Source organism: Acomys minous (genome assembly GCF_964271855.1).
Source record: "Acomys minous genome assembly, chromosome: 1".
NCBI classification, from domain to species: Eukaryota; Metazoa; Chordata; class Mammalia; order Rodentia; family Muridae; genus Acomys; species Acomys minous.
Genome location: NC_140483.1, coordinates 17,311,552 through 17,329,963, shown reverse-complemented (window position 1 = coordinate 17,329,963; position 18,412 = coordinate 17,311,552). Strand labels below are relative to the sequence as shown.

General features: G+C 36.9%; 1 protein-coding gene across 1 annotated transcript in view; it reads right to left on the bottom strand.

Annotated features, from left to right (window-relative positions):
* AKT3 (AKT serine/threonine kinase 3) overlaps positions 1 to 17,864 on the bottom strand; it is a 212,387-nt gene extending 194,523 nt beyond the window's left edge. Inside the window, exons 1-2 of the mRNA XM_084758568.1 lie at positions 17,746 to 17,864; positions 8,070 to 8,309 (exon numbers count right to left, since the gene is read on the bottom strand). Of these exons, the coding sequence (XP_084614694.1) occupies positions 8,070 to 8,115 (46 nt within the window). The 5' untranslated portion in view covers positions 8,116 to 8,309; positions 17,746 to 17,864. The remainder of the gene's footprint in view (positions 1 to 8,069; positions 8,310 to 17,745) is intronic.
* Positions 17,865 to 18,412: the final 548 nt, after the last annotated feature.

Sequence of the window (18,412 nt, the reverse complement as noted above, 5' to 3'; positions counted from 1 at the left end):
AACTAAAAGCTGCTACTCTTGAGACGTTTTCAATGGAAAGACATAATAGATGTGATAACCAAATACAAAGCAGTAAAAAGGCAAAAATCAAGAATTGCTGGAATGTAACAAACAAGCATTCTGATTTTGAAAGACTGAAGTAGGGTAAAATACTGAAATGATACTAAAATTTAGCCTTAAAGGAGATTTTCACTGACAAAGATAAAAATACAGCAGTGCCAACAAGAAACTAACATAAGAAAAAAATACAGAAAAGTACAGCTGCAGAAGTGTGTAATTAGCACAACAGGTAACTCAGAATGCCAGAAGTAATTGAAGACGTTTCCAGACACAAAGGTGACAGAACCTGTGAAGACAATCACTCCAAAGAAGAGGTAGCTTCAACAGGCCCAAGTCTGTACTTCCCACTAGGACCTAAGCACTGACTCACATAACTCAAAAAAGAGGAGGATTCCATAAAAAAAAAAAAGTCACTTTTTCCATTATTAGGGGGTTTTCAGTCTTCACGCCCAGACACACACGCGCACACACACACACAGAGCAAACATTCAATTAGACAGCTAATAACATTATAGAATAACAAAGCTTACACTTTATTTATATTTTAAAACACAGGTTCTACCCACAGTAGCAATAAAATAATTTACAACAGACTAATCCATCTATATTTAAATTTTTAATTCTGTATAAAATAGTTATTGTGAAACTAAAGAAAGTAAAAAGAAATGGAACATCTTAAATGAATCTTGATTAGGGGGAATTTATTCCAGAATGACCATAATTCACACATTAATATATTAAAAGAAAAAGAAAAATCAAATGGTCATCTCAATAGTACCAATTTCAGAAAAACTGAAAAACCATCTCATAAAACTCAGCACACCAGAAAGAACTCTACTGAAAACAGTAGAATTGGAATAGCAGCAGCTAACAGAAAATTTAGTCATAAAATACACATTCTCCTATTAAAATGAGTAAAAAAGCCAAAGACATGCAATCACCACTTTTATTGGACATTTCTTAGAGACTCTACTCAGTAAAATATGACCAAAAAAGGAAATTAAAAGACATCCAAGAATGTCCAACCTTTAGATACTACATTATTTTGACATCTACAAAGTCCACATGCAAACTGCACAAATTAAATTACAAAGGAAAATCTCAATGTTTTAATTACACTTATAACATTGAACAGTGCTTACAGCTACTCAGCCACATGCAACTCAACAGCCACAAGTTGGCTCTGCCTGTTTTGTGGAAACAAAGAATTCTGGTTCTTCACAGATAACTTGACCTTCTATGTAAAAGATCTTTAAGCAAACATTAAGGAATAGGGATATATATTCCCCTGGTAAAGTATTTACCTTGTGAACCTGGAAACAACCTAATATTCATAAGTAAATTGAATGAAGTTGCAAATCAATACACACTGCTTCACTCTTAATTAGAAACAACTAAGGAAATAACTTCGCAGTGCCTTAACTCCAGAACGCAAATAAAAGCTTATCCCTTGATTGTTTTCTCTATTAAGTTCTCTTGCTTACAATTTTCAAAATAAGTGTATGAAAATTGTAAAAAAAAAAAAAATCTACATCACAAACACATTAATTAAGTCTCTGAATTTCACACACAATAGGGAATAAATTTAAACTTGGTAGTGGTGAATACATGTAATCTCAGGAAGTAGAGGCAGAAAGATGAAAGTTCAAAGCCAGCCTCACATAGTTTAAGTTCAAGGCCAATCCTGCCTACATGAGACCTGCCTCAAAAAATAAGAAAGAAAGATAATTCGGTGTTTCAAACCTTCAACAGTCAGATCACACGTCTCTAAACCTAGCAGGTAGTTTGCACAGCCTCTGTCACAGGTATCTACTTACTCTATGAAAAAAGCCTGTGATAGGCAGTAAACAGGAAACTAAGTTGATTTATTTGTAAAGTGACTTCATAAATAAAACATCAACAAAGGAACACAAAGTAAAGAAAAAAGAAAGACTCAGACTTTTGCTTTCTGCTACAAATTATATAATTTTACTAGATCATAACACCACCAATCACAGCAAAACCTTACTCACAATCCCTATGTTGCTACACTAAATTTTGCACAACAGGATTTAGCGCCTATGAGACAATTTATAAACAAAATTTTACATTACCAAATCTACTTTAACTAAACCACCTCAAAGTATGCAAAACAAGCATTCTATTGACAAAGTTAGTGGATATTGTAAACACAAGATAAATAGCAATGATTATTTGAAAGCACAACTGGTTACAACACAGAGTAACAACTGGAAGGTTCGTTCAATACGCTAGATACTAAAACAAGAAACAGGTATAACAAATTCACACAGGCATCATTTTCATCAGTCAAAATGGTTTCAGTAAGTTATCTCTTAATTTTGTATTCATTTCCCAAAACTCACATTACAAACTAACTACCAAGACATTAGATCCTCATTTGTTAGCAAAGAACTGACTTTCTACATTCATAAATTACTACTTAGTGCTACAGTTGGGGTGTGATAAAGATCACCCAAGCACCTTTTGTGATGTTAGGTTTGGTGGCAGTTTGAGGATGTGACCCTTGGCATCCTCAGAGTCACTAAAGGCATGCTCTTGGTGCACAGCTCTCCTAAGACCCTTTTGTTCTTTCAAGAGTGATCATAAAGGAGCAAGCACTGCCCCTCTTGCTCTCTCTCTCTCTGTCTCCTATCTCCAAGTGTGATGGTGTGCACTCCCAGTTATCATCTGCCACCTGACAGGGAACTTCCAACAAAGCTGAGTACATGTAGGTTCCATACACTTGAGCCTCCAAAATAGTAATTAAACTAAATAAACCTCTTCTTGCTTATTTTAGGTATTTCATCATGGTATTAAAAAGTAGGCTAAAACATTTGATTTTCAAGAAACATTATTATTAAACAAGTAAAACTGTAGGAATTTCAAGCAGCTCATTATTTTTTATTATTATTATTATTATTATTATTATTATTATTATTATTATTATTATTATATTTAATTTTGATGTAAATCTTATAAACTTGTTGAATTCCCTATTGTATTAATGTACTACATTCCTACAAAGCAAATATTGCCACAAAAGCAAAGCTCCACCTCTAGCTTAAAAAGTTTAGAGTCACCCAGATCACATCAATAGACTAGTTTTTGAACAATCCAATAAGTATTTGCTACACATACAGGTGGTTACTATGTTAATACAAAGCCAGGCTATAAAGTGTTCCTTAGGTCCACCACATAGTAAAATGCAGATATTAGTTTGGGCCATGATTGGCAATAACTGTCAATTCTACACTAGTAATGCTGTATTTGTGTGTCATCTGAATCACCATCTTCAAATTCTATAGAAAAGTACCCAAGAAGATAGTTTCATTACTGGTAAATATCTAACAAGCCAAGATTAAGAAAGCATTTATCCTACATGAACATCAGTATGTAGCTCCTTTTACCTACTGTCTGGGAAAGTATTTACTGAAAAACCAACTTACATTAAAAGTGCAAATATAATCAGATAGTATCTAGAAAGGAGCTAAATTATCAAGAACTGATTCAAATACATAAGCTTGAGAAATAAGGCTAATACTCAAACTAATAACTGAATTATGGCTTATTTTCAGTGCTGGGAGAATGTGCTCTACCACTGAAGAACCACAGAGCAACTATCAATAATGAATTTAACTTCATTATAACTTTTTATATTTTAATTACTAAGTAATTTTAATACACTCCTTCTACACTCATACCTAATAATGCTTAAACCACACTGTAAAGAAAAGGAGACAGATAGTTTCAAACGAACACACCAATGCTCAGGTTATAACTATCTTTTCAGGATTTTTTTTAAAAATGCTTTTAGGAAGAGAAATTCTTGAAGCCAAACGGAAGGCAAGCTACAGTCTATATTGTGAAATATGTCCGAATAAAACATGAAATTATTATTCAAATAATAGTACAATTGTATAAGAGAACTAATAGTGGGGCATCACAGAATTTGTTTACGCTGGTGTTTCAACTAATGCTTTCAAGAATACAGCTTATTACCACAAATTCTAACTCAGGAAACCTATTTGACAAAAATACAGAGAAAATGGTAAAACCAAAGCATTACCAGTGACCTGGTTCTGCCTTACATTTACAAACAGTATCATGAGACACCTGAAGAACCATTTCCAAGAAAGAACTGTAATCAACAAACTAAAATACTTAACTCAAAAAGGAGGAAAACTTTAAAATAAAATTAAATGCTCTGAACTATTATAAGAAAAAGTAACTACAAAGACTTTCTGGAAATATACAAGCAACAGAATAAAAAGTAATGAAATATCCAAAAAGAAAGTTTCTTTCGTCTTTCCTAGAAAGACATGGAAAATAAAAGACATTTTTTTACATATCGGATTAATTTATAAGCTCTAGGAAATAAGGGAATGCACAAGAAAAAAATAACAAAGATTAAAAACACTACAGAAAGGAAGACTGACCTAACTTTCATATTCTAATTGTCCACTAAAACTTTTAACACAATGAGCAAAACTCATTGACTGTAATTCATCCTCCTTTAATTTCATCAGCAAGTTTCAGAGAACAAAATGGGTTTCCTACAAAGAAATAATTCCTGGGCATCCAATCTCTCCTCAAAGCCGGGCGATGGTGGCACACACCTTTAATTTCAGCACTAAGGAGGCAAGGTAGGCGGATCTTTGTGAGTTCGAGGCCAGTCTAGTCTACAAAGAGAGGACAGCAGAGGCAGTTACACAGAGAAACCCTGTCTTGGGGAGGGAGAGAAAAAAACAAAACAAAACTTCTTCTCAATAAAACTGGTTATTAAAAGCAAAAGAATACAACCTTCTGAATGAAAGCAACTTAAACGTGAATTATATACTCAGCCAAGAAATGTAGCAGACATGAAAGTTAAAAGGGTCGGCTTTAAATGCTATACTGACAAGCAGCCATATACACTCCTCTTGAAACCAAGTATCAGCACAGGAGACATTCCAGGAAGCTATAAAATGAGTCCTAAACAAAAGAATAAGGACATGAGATCCAAGAAAGCATGGAACTGGATAGAGAATTACATTAGGTGGTGTTAGGGGCATCATATCTAAAAAACAGTACGTTAGTACTTCAAATATTATGATGAAAAAGCTAACCAATCAATGAATAAAGCAATATGTTCTTTTCAACCAGCAGGGGAATATGGCCGTAAGAATGTTCGGAGGAAAGGTAGGCATTTTAGCCAATATCTACAACTCCAAACTTAGGAGACTGAGTGAGGCAGGAGGAACACAGGTTAAAGATCAGCCTCGGTATTGTAGACAGACCCTGTCTCAAAAGTCAAAATAGGAAAGAAAATCAGAAAGAAAGAAAAGTTCAAGAAAAACAATCATGATTCAAACTATAGAAAAGACATAATATTAAGAACTAAGAAGGAAGGCTGGGTGTGGTGGCGCACACCTTTAATCCCAGCACTCAGAAGGCAAAGGCAGGCAGATCACTGTGAGTTCAAGGCCAGCCTGGTCTACAAAGTAAATCCAGGACAGTCAAGGCTGCACAGAGAAACACTGTCTCAGAAAACAAAAACAAAAACAAAAACAAAAACAAAAACAAAAAGAACTAAGAAGGTTTGAAAACCCCTTTTATCTTTAGGTTCCATTACATCACTAGCATCAAGTCATTATAATGTTGTTCAATGCTTTTCAGAATCAAAAAATTTAACTACTATAAACCTTGACAATATACAATAAATAGTTTAGATGGTACAATCCATAAAGGGGGTGTTAGGAATTCAAGACGGTCTTCAAAAACCAATTTTAGAAATAATGTTCTCAAAGGTGACAGTCCAACATTGAAGTTTTAGCCATAAAGCCAACAAAAAATAAAAAAAGAGGAAAAGGTCAATGAACAGCTCTTCAAAGTTAATTTTTTTCATATTCATAACATAGATACTAGGTTACGTAAAAAAAACAGCCATCGAAAAATAAAGTATTGGGTATTGTGTGCAAAATTAGGATATTGATCAACAAAAGAATTAAAAATAAAGTTTACAATGACTGTCTCTAAAGAGAGGAACCATCTGACGAGGTAAAGCATAGGATATTTACATTTTATTTTATACCTTTGAGTACTACTCACATTATGTTCAGATGGTCATTACTTCTCAATAAATTTGAACACAGATACAGACACATACACAGAGAGACAGACAGAGAGAATACTCTTCTCCAATCAGTGCACAAACAACAGAATTCTTATGTGCCATTTTCATTGTTTACTATTATACATTTTATAGACTAAATACTAACCTTCACCATGGTATTTCAAAAAAAATGCAGTTAATTAAACAGACTCAAGAACCACCCTATGGCCTTAGACAAACATGCATATATGAATACCTAGATTCATTATCTCATCTGAGTCTTACAATAATCCTACAAAAGCAGAGTTTTAGGAATAATAAAGGAAATTTCTAAAGGTTTAAGTGACTTTTCATTTCCTTTCCTCCCCTCCAAAAACAAAATATACAGCACTGAAATCTCAAAATGTTTTCTAAGTACATGACAATAAAGCAAAAGAAAAATTTAACAACACAAATGGTCGGTCACTTTGGAAAACAAATTGAAGTTTTATAAATTTAAATAGGCACTTACCATTTAACCTGCAGTCTTAAGTTATTACCCAAGACAAATGGAAACACATACAAAGACATGTACTCAATGTTCATATAAACTTTATTCATAATATCCAGAGACAGCCCAAATTTCTACCAAGTATTAAAAAGACAAAACCAAGAATGGAAGGCATGCCTATAATCCCAGTGCAGGAGACCAAGCAGGAGAATAAAGTTGAATTACTATCTGAACTACATACTAAGTCTGACTGAAACCTTGGTTATAAAGTGAGATTTGGTTTCAAAAATAAAAGTAATTAAAAATAAACAAATAAATGAAGAATTGTATTTCCAAATCTCAGAATTCTACTTCACATATAAACCACATTGATACAGCACAAAAATGTGTATAGGAAAAAAAAATGAAACACAAAGAAACTGTGGATCCCATGAGTCCATGGACCAAACCTTAGAAAAGCATAACTATCGCAACAGACAACATATCACATTATTGCCCAGGTTGAAAAGAAATGAAGTGAACTAAAAAGAAGAAAAACAACTTTTTAAAGTGATGGAAATGTTCTATATCAAGACTATAGTGTTTATTACATCACCATTGAATGTTAGGTACTACTCATTAAAATGTTATCTGAAATTACCTAGTGTATGTAAATTATAACTTGGTAAGGATTATTTTAAAAGTCCATAATGCATAATTACATTTAACAACTGACAACAGCTTTTTAGTATAGACATTAACCAAAGATCTTCAAAGAATATGAAAATCTGTGTTTAAGAGGTAACTCTCAACTAGGGAATAGAAAATGGGACTCAAAAGAATACCTCATTCTAGTCATGTGGGTAGAGGTATAGCGCCTGAGCAACCTGCCCAAAGCGCAGATCTCTAATAAACACACAGATGACAGAAGGAGGAGATCACTCAGATACTACGTTTTACAGCTGTTATTTGACAGTAAAATAATGCATCTATCTAAAGAATGGACAAGAAATATATAGTAGAAGTAGATCATGCAAACCAAAACATCAAATCAAACACACAAAGAAAATCACTACCATATTTGGACTTTTACGTAGAGTTTTAACTTAACTTATGGGCCTGTTTAGTCAAACAGTTTGAATGTAAGCCTTTCCCATTACCAAATTAAGCCTTCTGCTACCATACAAATTGACACAATGCAGTATTTTTAGCTAAACACACACATATATAAGCAAATTACTAACATACATGTTGAGCACTACTTCCATCATATTAGACAGCCCATCAGAGTTCACTTTAACAGCACCAGGGGAAGACCCACGCTCAGCACACCCAGGGGAAGACCCACGCTCAGCACACCCAGGGGAAGACCCACGCCCAGCACGCCACTCACTACCCAGTACTTTCATCAAGCACACCGTTCTCAGGTTTGCTGGCCACCGAACTTACCCCTCTTCTGAACCCAACCTTCCTTCACAATGGTAACATCGCTCATGATGGCTCCCCTCTGAGCCCCCAACTTGGAGAAATGGTGCTTTGCAGGATCAGTTTTAGGATTTGGATTCGTTGCTTTTGGTGGTGACAGAGACAGCGGTGGAGGCGGCGGCTGTGGCTGTGACGGCTGCTGCTGCTGTTGCTGCTGCTGTTGCTGCTGCTGCTGCCCTTCCCACACTCTAGTGATGACTCAGCCTGGAAGAAGTAGTGAAGAAAGAATTTCTTTTTTTCTTTCTTTCTTTCTTTCTTTTGATTCTTGAACTTACACTGCAATAACAAACAACTAAGTCTTTGTAAATGTCTTCAGTTGGCCTTATCGCACATAATGTCTAGCTCTTCAAACATGGAGGGCTTATTTATTAAATAGTGCTATGAGTACACTGCTCTGGTCTTGTGACAGATGTTACATGAAACATTTAACCTAAGAGACTGAAATAAACTGTCCTAACAAAATCACTGTCAGATCTACATAAATAAACAGAAAGTATGTTTTATACTGTATAATGAAATGAAGGAGAAAAAGAATGAAAGTTAAGTGGCCCAAATCCCTTAAACTTCAGAAAGCTATGTCAAAGTATTTGTAAGTATTTTTAATTGCTGTACTTTATGTAAAATAATATATGCCAAGAAGCAAATATATATATATATATATATATATATATATATATTGCCTTGTTCTAAAAAATTTCAGGTTACATAAATGCTGAACACTGTCACTTATTGTTTTATGTAGATAAAGAAAGTGAAATAAAGGGAATATTAAAGTAAAAAGGATATGCCAAAAACTGTTCACCTATCATTATCAGATAATCTTCACAACTCCGTTGTAGCACTATTGCCTTCATCTCACAGGACTGAGAAACTGGGGCTAACAGAGAATAAATATCTTGCTAGACTTCAAGGTAGTAAACTATAGAACCAAAATCTGAATTCAGAGTGCCTGACTCCAAAGTCTGCACTCTTCATTTCTGAACTAAGTGAAAGGTGAGCCAAAATCGTGGAATGAAATGTTTTAGGAAAGTTGCAAATTAAAAAACATAATAAGTTTCAGTATTAACAATGTCTATAATATAAAAGAGAAGAGAGTCTCTCAGAATGCAGTGTTTCCCAAGACATAAAGTAGAAACTTACCGCCTGGGTTTTTACATGATACCTTAGAATAAGAAGGGTTCCTCAAAGCATCCTTCTATATATAGCAATAAGCTTAATGAACCTTACTATGTATTATTATCCTTATGAATCTGAAAGGGCAAAAGCTGCCACAAAACTTGGCAAAGTGTTTCCACATTTGAAAAAATATGGACCAGATACACCAGTGTTAAGTGACCTAGGATACACAGCATAAACGTTAACCAGACAAGGACAGTGGGTACATAGACTAACTGTACTGTTCAAGGAAGCTGGATCTTGATAAGTAGTGCACAACATTAAGTTCAAGGTTGAATTCCCAGACAGTACTGAAATAGACTAAACTACAAGTCTTCCTCCAACATAAACTTTGTGCAAAACCTAACCACTTATCAATCAGTGATCAAAACTAAACATCCTTTGAACAATCTGACAAAGTCTACATGGCTCAGAAGACCACCCTGTCATGGGCTGAACAAGCATGTCATGTGTGATACACACAGACAGGGGCAGGACCACACAAATCATAATCATGGGGACCTGCTGCTGCAGAATAAAGACCCATACTGAAATCTGGGTCTCTTTCCCAAAATTATGATTGTTCAATAGAGTATTAAAGTAAAAGAAATTTGAGAAAATAAGCCCTTTGTTCAAGTAAGTTTTGGAAATTTTTCTAATTTTGTCCTCCTGAAACAGCTCTACTAACATTAAATGTTCTAAAATTTAAAAAGTACCAGTTCCCACACTGAGTACTGTCAGAGGAAGCAGTCACATTATTTAAAATAATACCCACTTCATATTAAAAACAGAACAGGAAAAATAAAAGCCCTAAAGCACAGCATTCAAATATCATTTTATTGTGACTGACATCATATCCTGAAAAACCCAAGTGACTCCCTATTATAAAGCTAGGTAAATCATGGTGTTAACTCCATATACTGCACGAGGAACTACAAGTTAAAAGACTAGAGCAAAATGGTGTCGTCATCATGCTGCACTGAGCTCTTCCTATGGGTGCTACTTACACCACTGGGCTCCATCTCTAGTAAGATTCTTTGGTTTTCTCAATATAAAACTACATAACTTAAAGAAAAGAAAATTCTATCATTCTTGGGAATAAAAGTAGAATAAATATTAAGGTCATAGGAAAAAAGATATATCTAAGAGACACTTTCAATAAAGTAAATTTTACTGGAATAACCTTATGAAGAACACTAAAAGAATGGAAGTCTTCTTGAAATTGAACCAGATCAGCCCAAATTAATTAATCTTATTTTATGATGACCTGTTTCTGAAAACTAGATTCCTAGAGCGGGAGGAGGGTGCAGGGGGGGATGAATGAGGATGTAATCAATGCTTATATATTAAGATTGGATTTTTTTTAAGTGTACATTAAATTAAAGCAACAAAATTCACAAACTTTACCAGGGCCACTGAACCTAACTTATTAGAGGAGTCTTATTCCACCTTATCTTAAACGGTTACCAAATTCTATCCATAATCTCAATTTTCAGTTTTAAAAACTGTTCCTGTGTCTAATGGCTAAAATGGTAACATCTTTAAACAAAAGTTTAAAATTGGAATTATTAGATTAACGGTTGTCTTTCATATGAAAAAGCAATGCTATTGATTCCTGAGAAGTAAAGATATTCTCTGATTTGATTGCCCTTCACCCAATCATCTACATTCTCCCAGTCAGCCTCCCACATTTACTACTTCACAACTTCTGTCACCTGGTTAAGCAAATTTCACCCTTCTTCCATAGTAATAGCTGTAGAAACACATTCTCTCCAGTGAGTTAATCTAAAATTTGGTTTGTTTTTCAGTCTGTTGCATTAAATATTTTAGTGTCAGATCATTTTTACTATTCTTACAAAAAGTTATACATAAAGTTCATAGTGGGCTCAATAGTAAAGATATTTTAATCCATAATGATCCACTATTAGAGAATTTAATAATAACTTCATTTGAATATCATTTTATAATGTACAAAAACCTTCCCATCTTTAATTCCATTAAATCACAACATAAATTATTAAAGCAATTACCCTGTGCCTGACACTTATTCAACAAATACAGAATTAGTGAGTAAGTAGATCAATGAACAAAGATGTAACTGCTTTAGATAATAAAGGATAAGCTAAGCAAACAAGTTTAGTAAGTCAACTGAGAGAATGGCATGATCCAACTTTTAAAAGTTTAAACATGGAAGTATTCATATCTAAATAAATAAAATTCTTATATATTAAATCGTGTTTTCTACGGCCTTCCACAGTCTTTTGCAAAAAACTAGATTACATTAAAACTACTCTATTTTTTCTTGACATTTTAAATCATTTTTTGTTTGAGATCATCAATTTTCAACTCCAAAGAAAAGAAATCTCAATGCTACCCAAAAGTACTTGGGGAGGGGGGAAAGATAAGTATTTCTTACTGATGCTTTAAAGAATTTCCAAGACTTTTGCTTAATTCAACAACCAATCATGAAATTTAAAGCAATAATAAAATATCAAACATGTTTTAGGATATTAGTCACTCAAAAAATATGAACTGTACCTACGCTGAGTCAATTAATACCTTCTGCCTACTCTATGACAAGAACTAAAGAAGTGTCTCAAGTCTTTTCCAAGCCTATTATAGATTTGTTATCCAAGACTTTTCACTTATGTTACCTTATTTGACTCTTAATTATGAACATAAGAAAATTGTGACCAAAGCAATGACAGTATTCCCCACCGTCACCATACAGACAGACAATCAATAAGAGCAACTATTTGTAATTAAGGTCTTCATCTGCTTTACATCAAATACAAACTCAAATGTAATGATCAAAATGTTTTCAAGTAAACTAAAAATAAGTAAAACTAAAGTATCAACAAAATTATCACAAATGAAATAACATAAAACTAAAATTAAGTTGAAAAGAACCCACTAGTGCAAAGTTCACATATTAATAATTGCCCTGTTAATTAGCTCTTTTGGATGGGGATGGTCTCTGAGACCAGCAGGCCAGACTATCCTGGAACTTGCTATGTATCCCAAAATGCCCTTGAACCTGACTCAATTCCCCAAGTGCTGGGATTACAGACACAACCCACCAAATCTGGCTCCCTATAAGTTTATTTCTGATTTAAAATCCAAAATAACTTTCTTTAAATTATAGACAATCTTCAGCTATAATGTTCTATGCTTTAATTTTATAGACTTTATTTAGGATAGACAAACTGAATTAATAAAGAAAACTAATCCAAACACAACTGATATTTTAAAACATAAATGATGAGCAAGAGGAACTACTTTGGGTTCTATGGTAGTTTCAGATTTCAGTAACTATATTGTAAGAAAAGCTAAGCCAGGATAGTAGCACATGACTGTAATCCACACTACTCTGGAGGTTGAGGCAGGAAGATCACAAGTTTGAGGGTTATCTGGTCAGCATAGTAAATTCATGGTTAGTTTGAACACTTGGTGAGAGCATGGCTCAAAACAAAAAAAAACAAAAAAAAAAAAAAACAAAAAAAAAAAGGAGCGGTAAAGGGTGGTATAACATATCAGATACCAGTTTAATTGTCCCCCACCCAGGCCGGGCACGGTGGTACACGCCTTTAATCTCAGCACTCAGGACACAGAGGCAGGTGGATCCCTGTGAGTTCAAGGGCAGCCTGGTCTACAAAGTAAGTCCAGGACAGCCAAGGCTACACAGAGAAACCCTTCGGGGGGTGGGGGGTGTAGATAAAATTAATTTATATGCCATGACAAATACACAAGGCTATATCAAACTTTCAAAAGGTATGTGGGAAAATAAACACACCAAAGTAAAAACAAAATTCCAGACAGTTTGTATCTCAAATACTTCTAAGGTACTCTGTTTCTTCTGGAGTTGTTATTCTATTAACAGTTCCTCTCTTCAGAATACAGTTAATAGCACAGCATGCATTTTTTCCCAAAGCTGGAATTTTTAGGAAAACTGTCAGATCTTTCAAATTGCTAATACTTAAAACCACTTTATAAACTTTAAAATATATCTATAAAAATATAAACCATTTTCCCCTTTTTCTCCTCTTAGGGCATCAATGTACAATCTCAATTAGTATGCCCACTATTAAAAAGCGTGGACTAGGTCATATATCTAATATTCTGATTTAAAATGCTGGGGAAGTGCTCATCTTCTGCTTGACATAAACCAATGGACAAGCTATTGATGAAACAATCCCCTTCACTATCAATGTAAAATGCTAACTATGTATATATGAAGGCACCTTACAATAAGCTGAGGGCTGCAGACCACTGCCTCAGCAGGCCATTTAATTCAATATACAACTAAAATTCCAAAATCTGCCTCAGGCACCTACCAAAATATAAAATAAAAATGCTGAATGCACACACATAAAGCCTATCTATTATTGTCCACTAAACACCAAAAATTACCAACAGATTTATCCTCCTCCAGCATTAGAATCCCTGATAAAGTCCATCTCAAAGTTTCCTTTACAAAGAGCACCAGATAAACCAAAAACTTTGAATAACTGTTCCCAACTCTGCCTCTCTTGGAGTGGTACTGATATAATGTCCCTTTAATGCTCTGTGCCTCAATTTCCTTAGCCGTGAAGAAAATGAAGCATAAGATGCTTGTCATCTCTTTCAGAGCTAATATTTAAGGTTCTTTACATTGAAATATTCAATCAACTTCACACAGAAGTAGTATTATAGATGACAATCGTGATTATGTCAGTCAAATTTTAATGTACAGCTAATACAAAGCATTAAGTAGCTCTTCAACTCAGACCAAATCTGGGCTAAACTCCATTACTGGCTAAATTCTACCTTCCTTTCTGCCAAATCCCCCAGACGTCCAAATATAGTCAGGGGCTTTCTTAATTAATATAGAAGAAACAAATTCTCATCTGAATATCTTTTGTTTTCTCCTACTAAACATTTTAATTGTCCTTTCAGAATACAAGCAAAAACACTCATCTAGAAATACAAAATAACTTAAGTTGGCAATAAATCTTTAAATAAATATATTTAAATAGTTTAAGAACTAAAAGCACATTTATAAGTCAAAAGCATAATTACTTGCCAACTACTATTTGAAGATTTCCTTGCAGAAAAATAAATTTATCTCTAACTAGATGAAGGACATTACAATAAAATATGTAAACAGTTGACATATTTTGGCATTTGAAACAATTAAAATGAGATTTAGTAGTTCATTAAATATAGCTTTTAAAACTATATTAACTTGATTCTGTGGAATGCAACAATATAGATTAAAATATTTTATATATTATACTATATATTTGGAATATATTTATATATTTAGAATTATAAGTTTGGAATATATAGCAATGTCATTGAGGACTCTAAGAATGAGTACGAACATAAGAAAGTTTACATCAAAGAATTTTTATGCTATTTAAAGTGTTTTCTCCTGTGAAATTCACTTTCAAAATTGCAGCAAGATTATTCTGAAGATTAGATGAATAACAATATATAAAGCACATATAACAGCATCTGGCACATGCCAAGTGGCTAGATTTAACTAAAAACTGAATCTAACCCTATCAGGGGGTTAAAGACTATAATAACACATCTGTTGATATCAGCCTACCTTTGCAAACAAGATTAAGAATACAGATGTGCATGCTGAAATCTAGAGCTCAGTAGAAACTTCTAAATTACACGAAGATTTTAACACAAACATTCCATTAAAAATATTTGCATTATTTAAATCAGAGTAACTTGAAAATGCAAGTCAAATTACAAAATAAGCCAAATAAATTTTTTGGCCTTGCATTTTATCTTACAAATCTAAAATGATCCCAAACTGGTTTGCTTTCTAAGGCTATAGATATAATCACTATAAGGCCAAGATCTTGCCAAATCATGATTCTAAAGCAATTAACACATTTAACAGGAATCACTTTATCATCCCAAGGACAAATTCTTGAACTAGTGGGCATTACAAAGTAAAGTAAAAGTAAAGTCATCTCTGCATGAAAAGATGCAAAGTGTAAATAAAAGCTAAACTTAGAACAATGAATGAAACAAACTCCTTAGAGAGAAGCCTAAGCTTTCAGAAACTTCCATGTTAAAACCAAAACCTGGAGTTTCAAACTCCTAAACCCCTATACCAAAATCATGCTAACATTTGTCCCAGAAGTTTAACTAAAGACTTCGGATGTACAGTGATTCTTCAAAACAAGCTGTAATGAGAGTAATCTTCTGAATTAAATGCAAAAATTCTACCCCTCCAAAGCACACCTCTTATCTTAATATTTTTCCAGTAAATAGAACATTATTTGAAATACTTTAGTTGAAAAATTACATAAACAAGCCCGAAATGGTGCAAACACCTGTAACCTCAGCACAGGGGAGGCTGGGGCAGGAAGATCCCTAGCACAATAGCCTAGGAGAGAGAGTAAGTTTCACGGCAGCCTAAACCACAGAGAGGCCCTCTTTTCCAAAATCATAATAAATAGAATTATAAAACTTAAAAGTCCAAAGAATGTTCAAGTATTATTCTATATACAGCCAAAACTAACAATCTCAAAATAAAAGAAAAAATTAATTTTAAGTTGAAAATTATTTACTCATTACAGAAGATTATTTACTCATTACTCATTATTTATTCATACAGGGACAAGTTGTATTTGAACAATAATTTAATCATTTTCTTGTGGTATTACTTTGGGTTAGGTATTAACTTTTAAAAACTGTAAGGAAACATGCTACTGCAAATATACAAAACTAACCCAAATAAGACCCTACCTACATTCATCCAAATTTGTTATAATTCAAATGACATGTTCTCTCTCACTTTAAAATTGGAGCCTCAAGCTATAAATACTGGTCATCTCTTCTTTTTAAAAAGTTATCTTTAAACAGAATCAAAATTTCATATTAACAAAAGGAACTAAACTGATTCTTGAACTGCATCTTTAACTGTATATCTGGTAATACATTTTAGAAAAAACACACGTGTTTTACACAACCGTCTTCTGGACTACTGAGACCCATCTTCATTGGACTCTTCCATCTTTGGCTTTTCCAACTTTTTCCTTAATGAATATATACCTTAATATATGAATGAGTTCCTACCATAAACAAAATGCAGTCTAGAAATTTATAGTTCTACTACAAAATGATTGTGCTTTATCAAACATGGAACACATGTCTAATGATTTGAGACATCTGTCAATTTATTACATATGAATTCCTTGTTCTATATCCCTTTCAGAATGAACCTAAGTGTGATGATTCTATCAATAACAAATTAATCAATACAGAATTCTTAGGTTTTATTGTTGAATTTCTATCTGTAAACTTTATCAACTACAATCCATCAATACTTTCAACCAAAATTTATCACATTGGTGAAATTAATTTTCATAACATTATTTTGATGGAGACATGAGAGAATCCAATCTTTTAACTTATGGGTAAGCACTTCTGCTTTCTAAAGATAAACAGTAAACACTACTACTATGAAAGCCTGGCCCTAAAGAGATTCAGTTATCTCTAACCTAAGTGTAAATTCCCAGGAAATCCCAAACAAGGGGCGACCCGCCTCTGCATCAGCACTATCATTGCCACCAGTTTAAGCTTCAACTTCGGGCTTCCAAGGGGCCTCACCAGCATCATGGCTGATGCAGACCGATGCGCAGGAGGCGGAGGAGGTGGACAAGGAAGAAGCTGGTTTGTTTACATGCAGCCTGAGCCGCCGCCGCCGCCAGCAGCGACAGCATCAGTGGATCAGCCAAACCCAGCATCTTCCGCACATTTCTATTCTTAGCACACAACTCCCTAGCGGATCAAAACCCCACTACTATTAAAAACACAGACTTGCACGTTACCCACCTCGCACACGCACACCCGCACCCCATCAGCACCTTCCTCTCCCGGGCGCCGGCGGGGTGCGGCGAGGTGGGGTGGGTAGCTGGCGAAGGAAGGAGACCCCGGGGACGCCGGTGCATCCTCGCCCGCACTCCCGCCACATGCGCAGACGGCCCCTCCCCCCAACCCAAACACCGAGTCGCCACCGGCCGCTCGCGTTACATAACCGCGCCGCCGCCCCCCGGCCCAGCCCGCCGCCCCCTCCCCACGCCGCGCGGCCGTGGGAAGTAAAGGCGAAGGGGACCGCGCTCCTGCTAAGCAAGAGCCCAAAGGCTCGGGGCCGGGCAACCCAGACACGCAGCACATCATACCGCTAGGCCGGGAACACCCCCTCCCCGGCCGCCCGCGCACCGCCGCCGCTCCCCAGCCCCCCCAAAACGAAGGGGTGTCCGTGTCACCCACGCGGGGCATCCCCTCCCCCGGCCTCCACCTCCACACCCGGTCCCCCGCCCACGTCCCCGGCGGCGGCGGTGACACCCAGACGCCCCCTCCTCACCCACCCGCGTCGCCGCCGCCCCCGCCCGAGGGAGGCAGGGAGGGAGCCGCGGGGCCCTCGGGGAGTGCCGGGGAGGGGGGGGGGACGAGAGCTGGGGGCGGCGGCTGTTACCTGCAAAGGCGGCGGCGGCGGCGGCGGCGGCCCCGCAGCTGCTCGGGCGGTGGCGGAGGATGGAGCGGGGGGAGCGGGGGGAGGAGAGGGGGCGACTCGGGGGTCCCCCTCCCTCCTCCTCCCCTCCTGTCCTCCCCCCCACCCCGCTGAGCCTCTGGTCCCCTGGTGCCCGGTGCCGCCCGCGGGAGGGGGAGACGAAGGGCTGCAGGGGAGGGAGGGAGGGAGCCGGCCGGGCGGGCCGCGGCGCTGGAGCGGGCGGCGGCGGCGGCAGCGGGAGGAGGGAGGAGGAGGAGGAGGGCGGGCGGCGGCGGCGCTGGGAGGAGGAGGAGGCGGAGACTCTACTTGGGAATCGGATGTCGGCTACAAATTCGATTCATCACCAGAAAACACGGCTCGGGCGGGGGGCCGGGTCAAGGCGCCCGGCCGCGGGGCGGAGGCTTAGGGCCGAGCCTGCAGAGCCAGGGACCCCAGCCTGCGGCCTCTCCGCCTCGGGGACCCGGCGGCCGCCTCCCCGCCCCCTCCTTCCTCCCTCCGGGGGCCGCCGCCGCCGCCGCCGCGGGGCTTGTTGTTGACTTTGAGGAGAACTCCTGACGTCAGGGGCTGGCTCTCCGCGACTGGCGGGAGCGGCTTCCCCGCGCCCCGGCCCCGCTCGCCGCCTCAGCTCCGC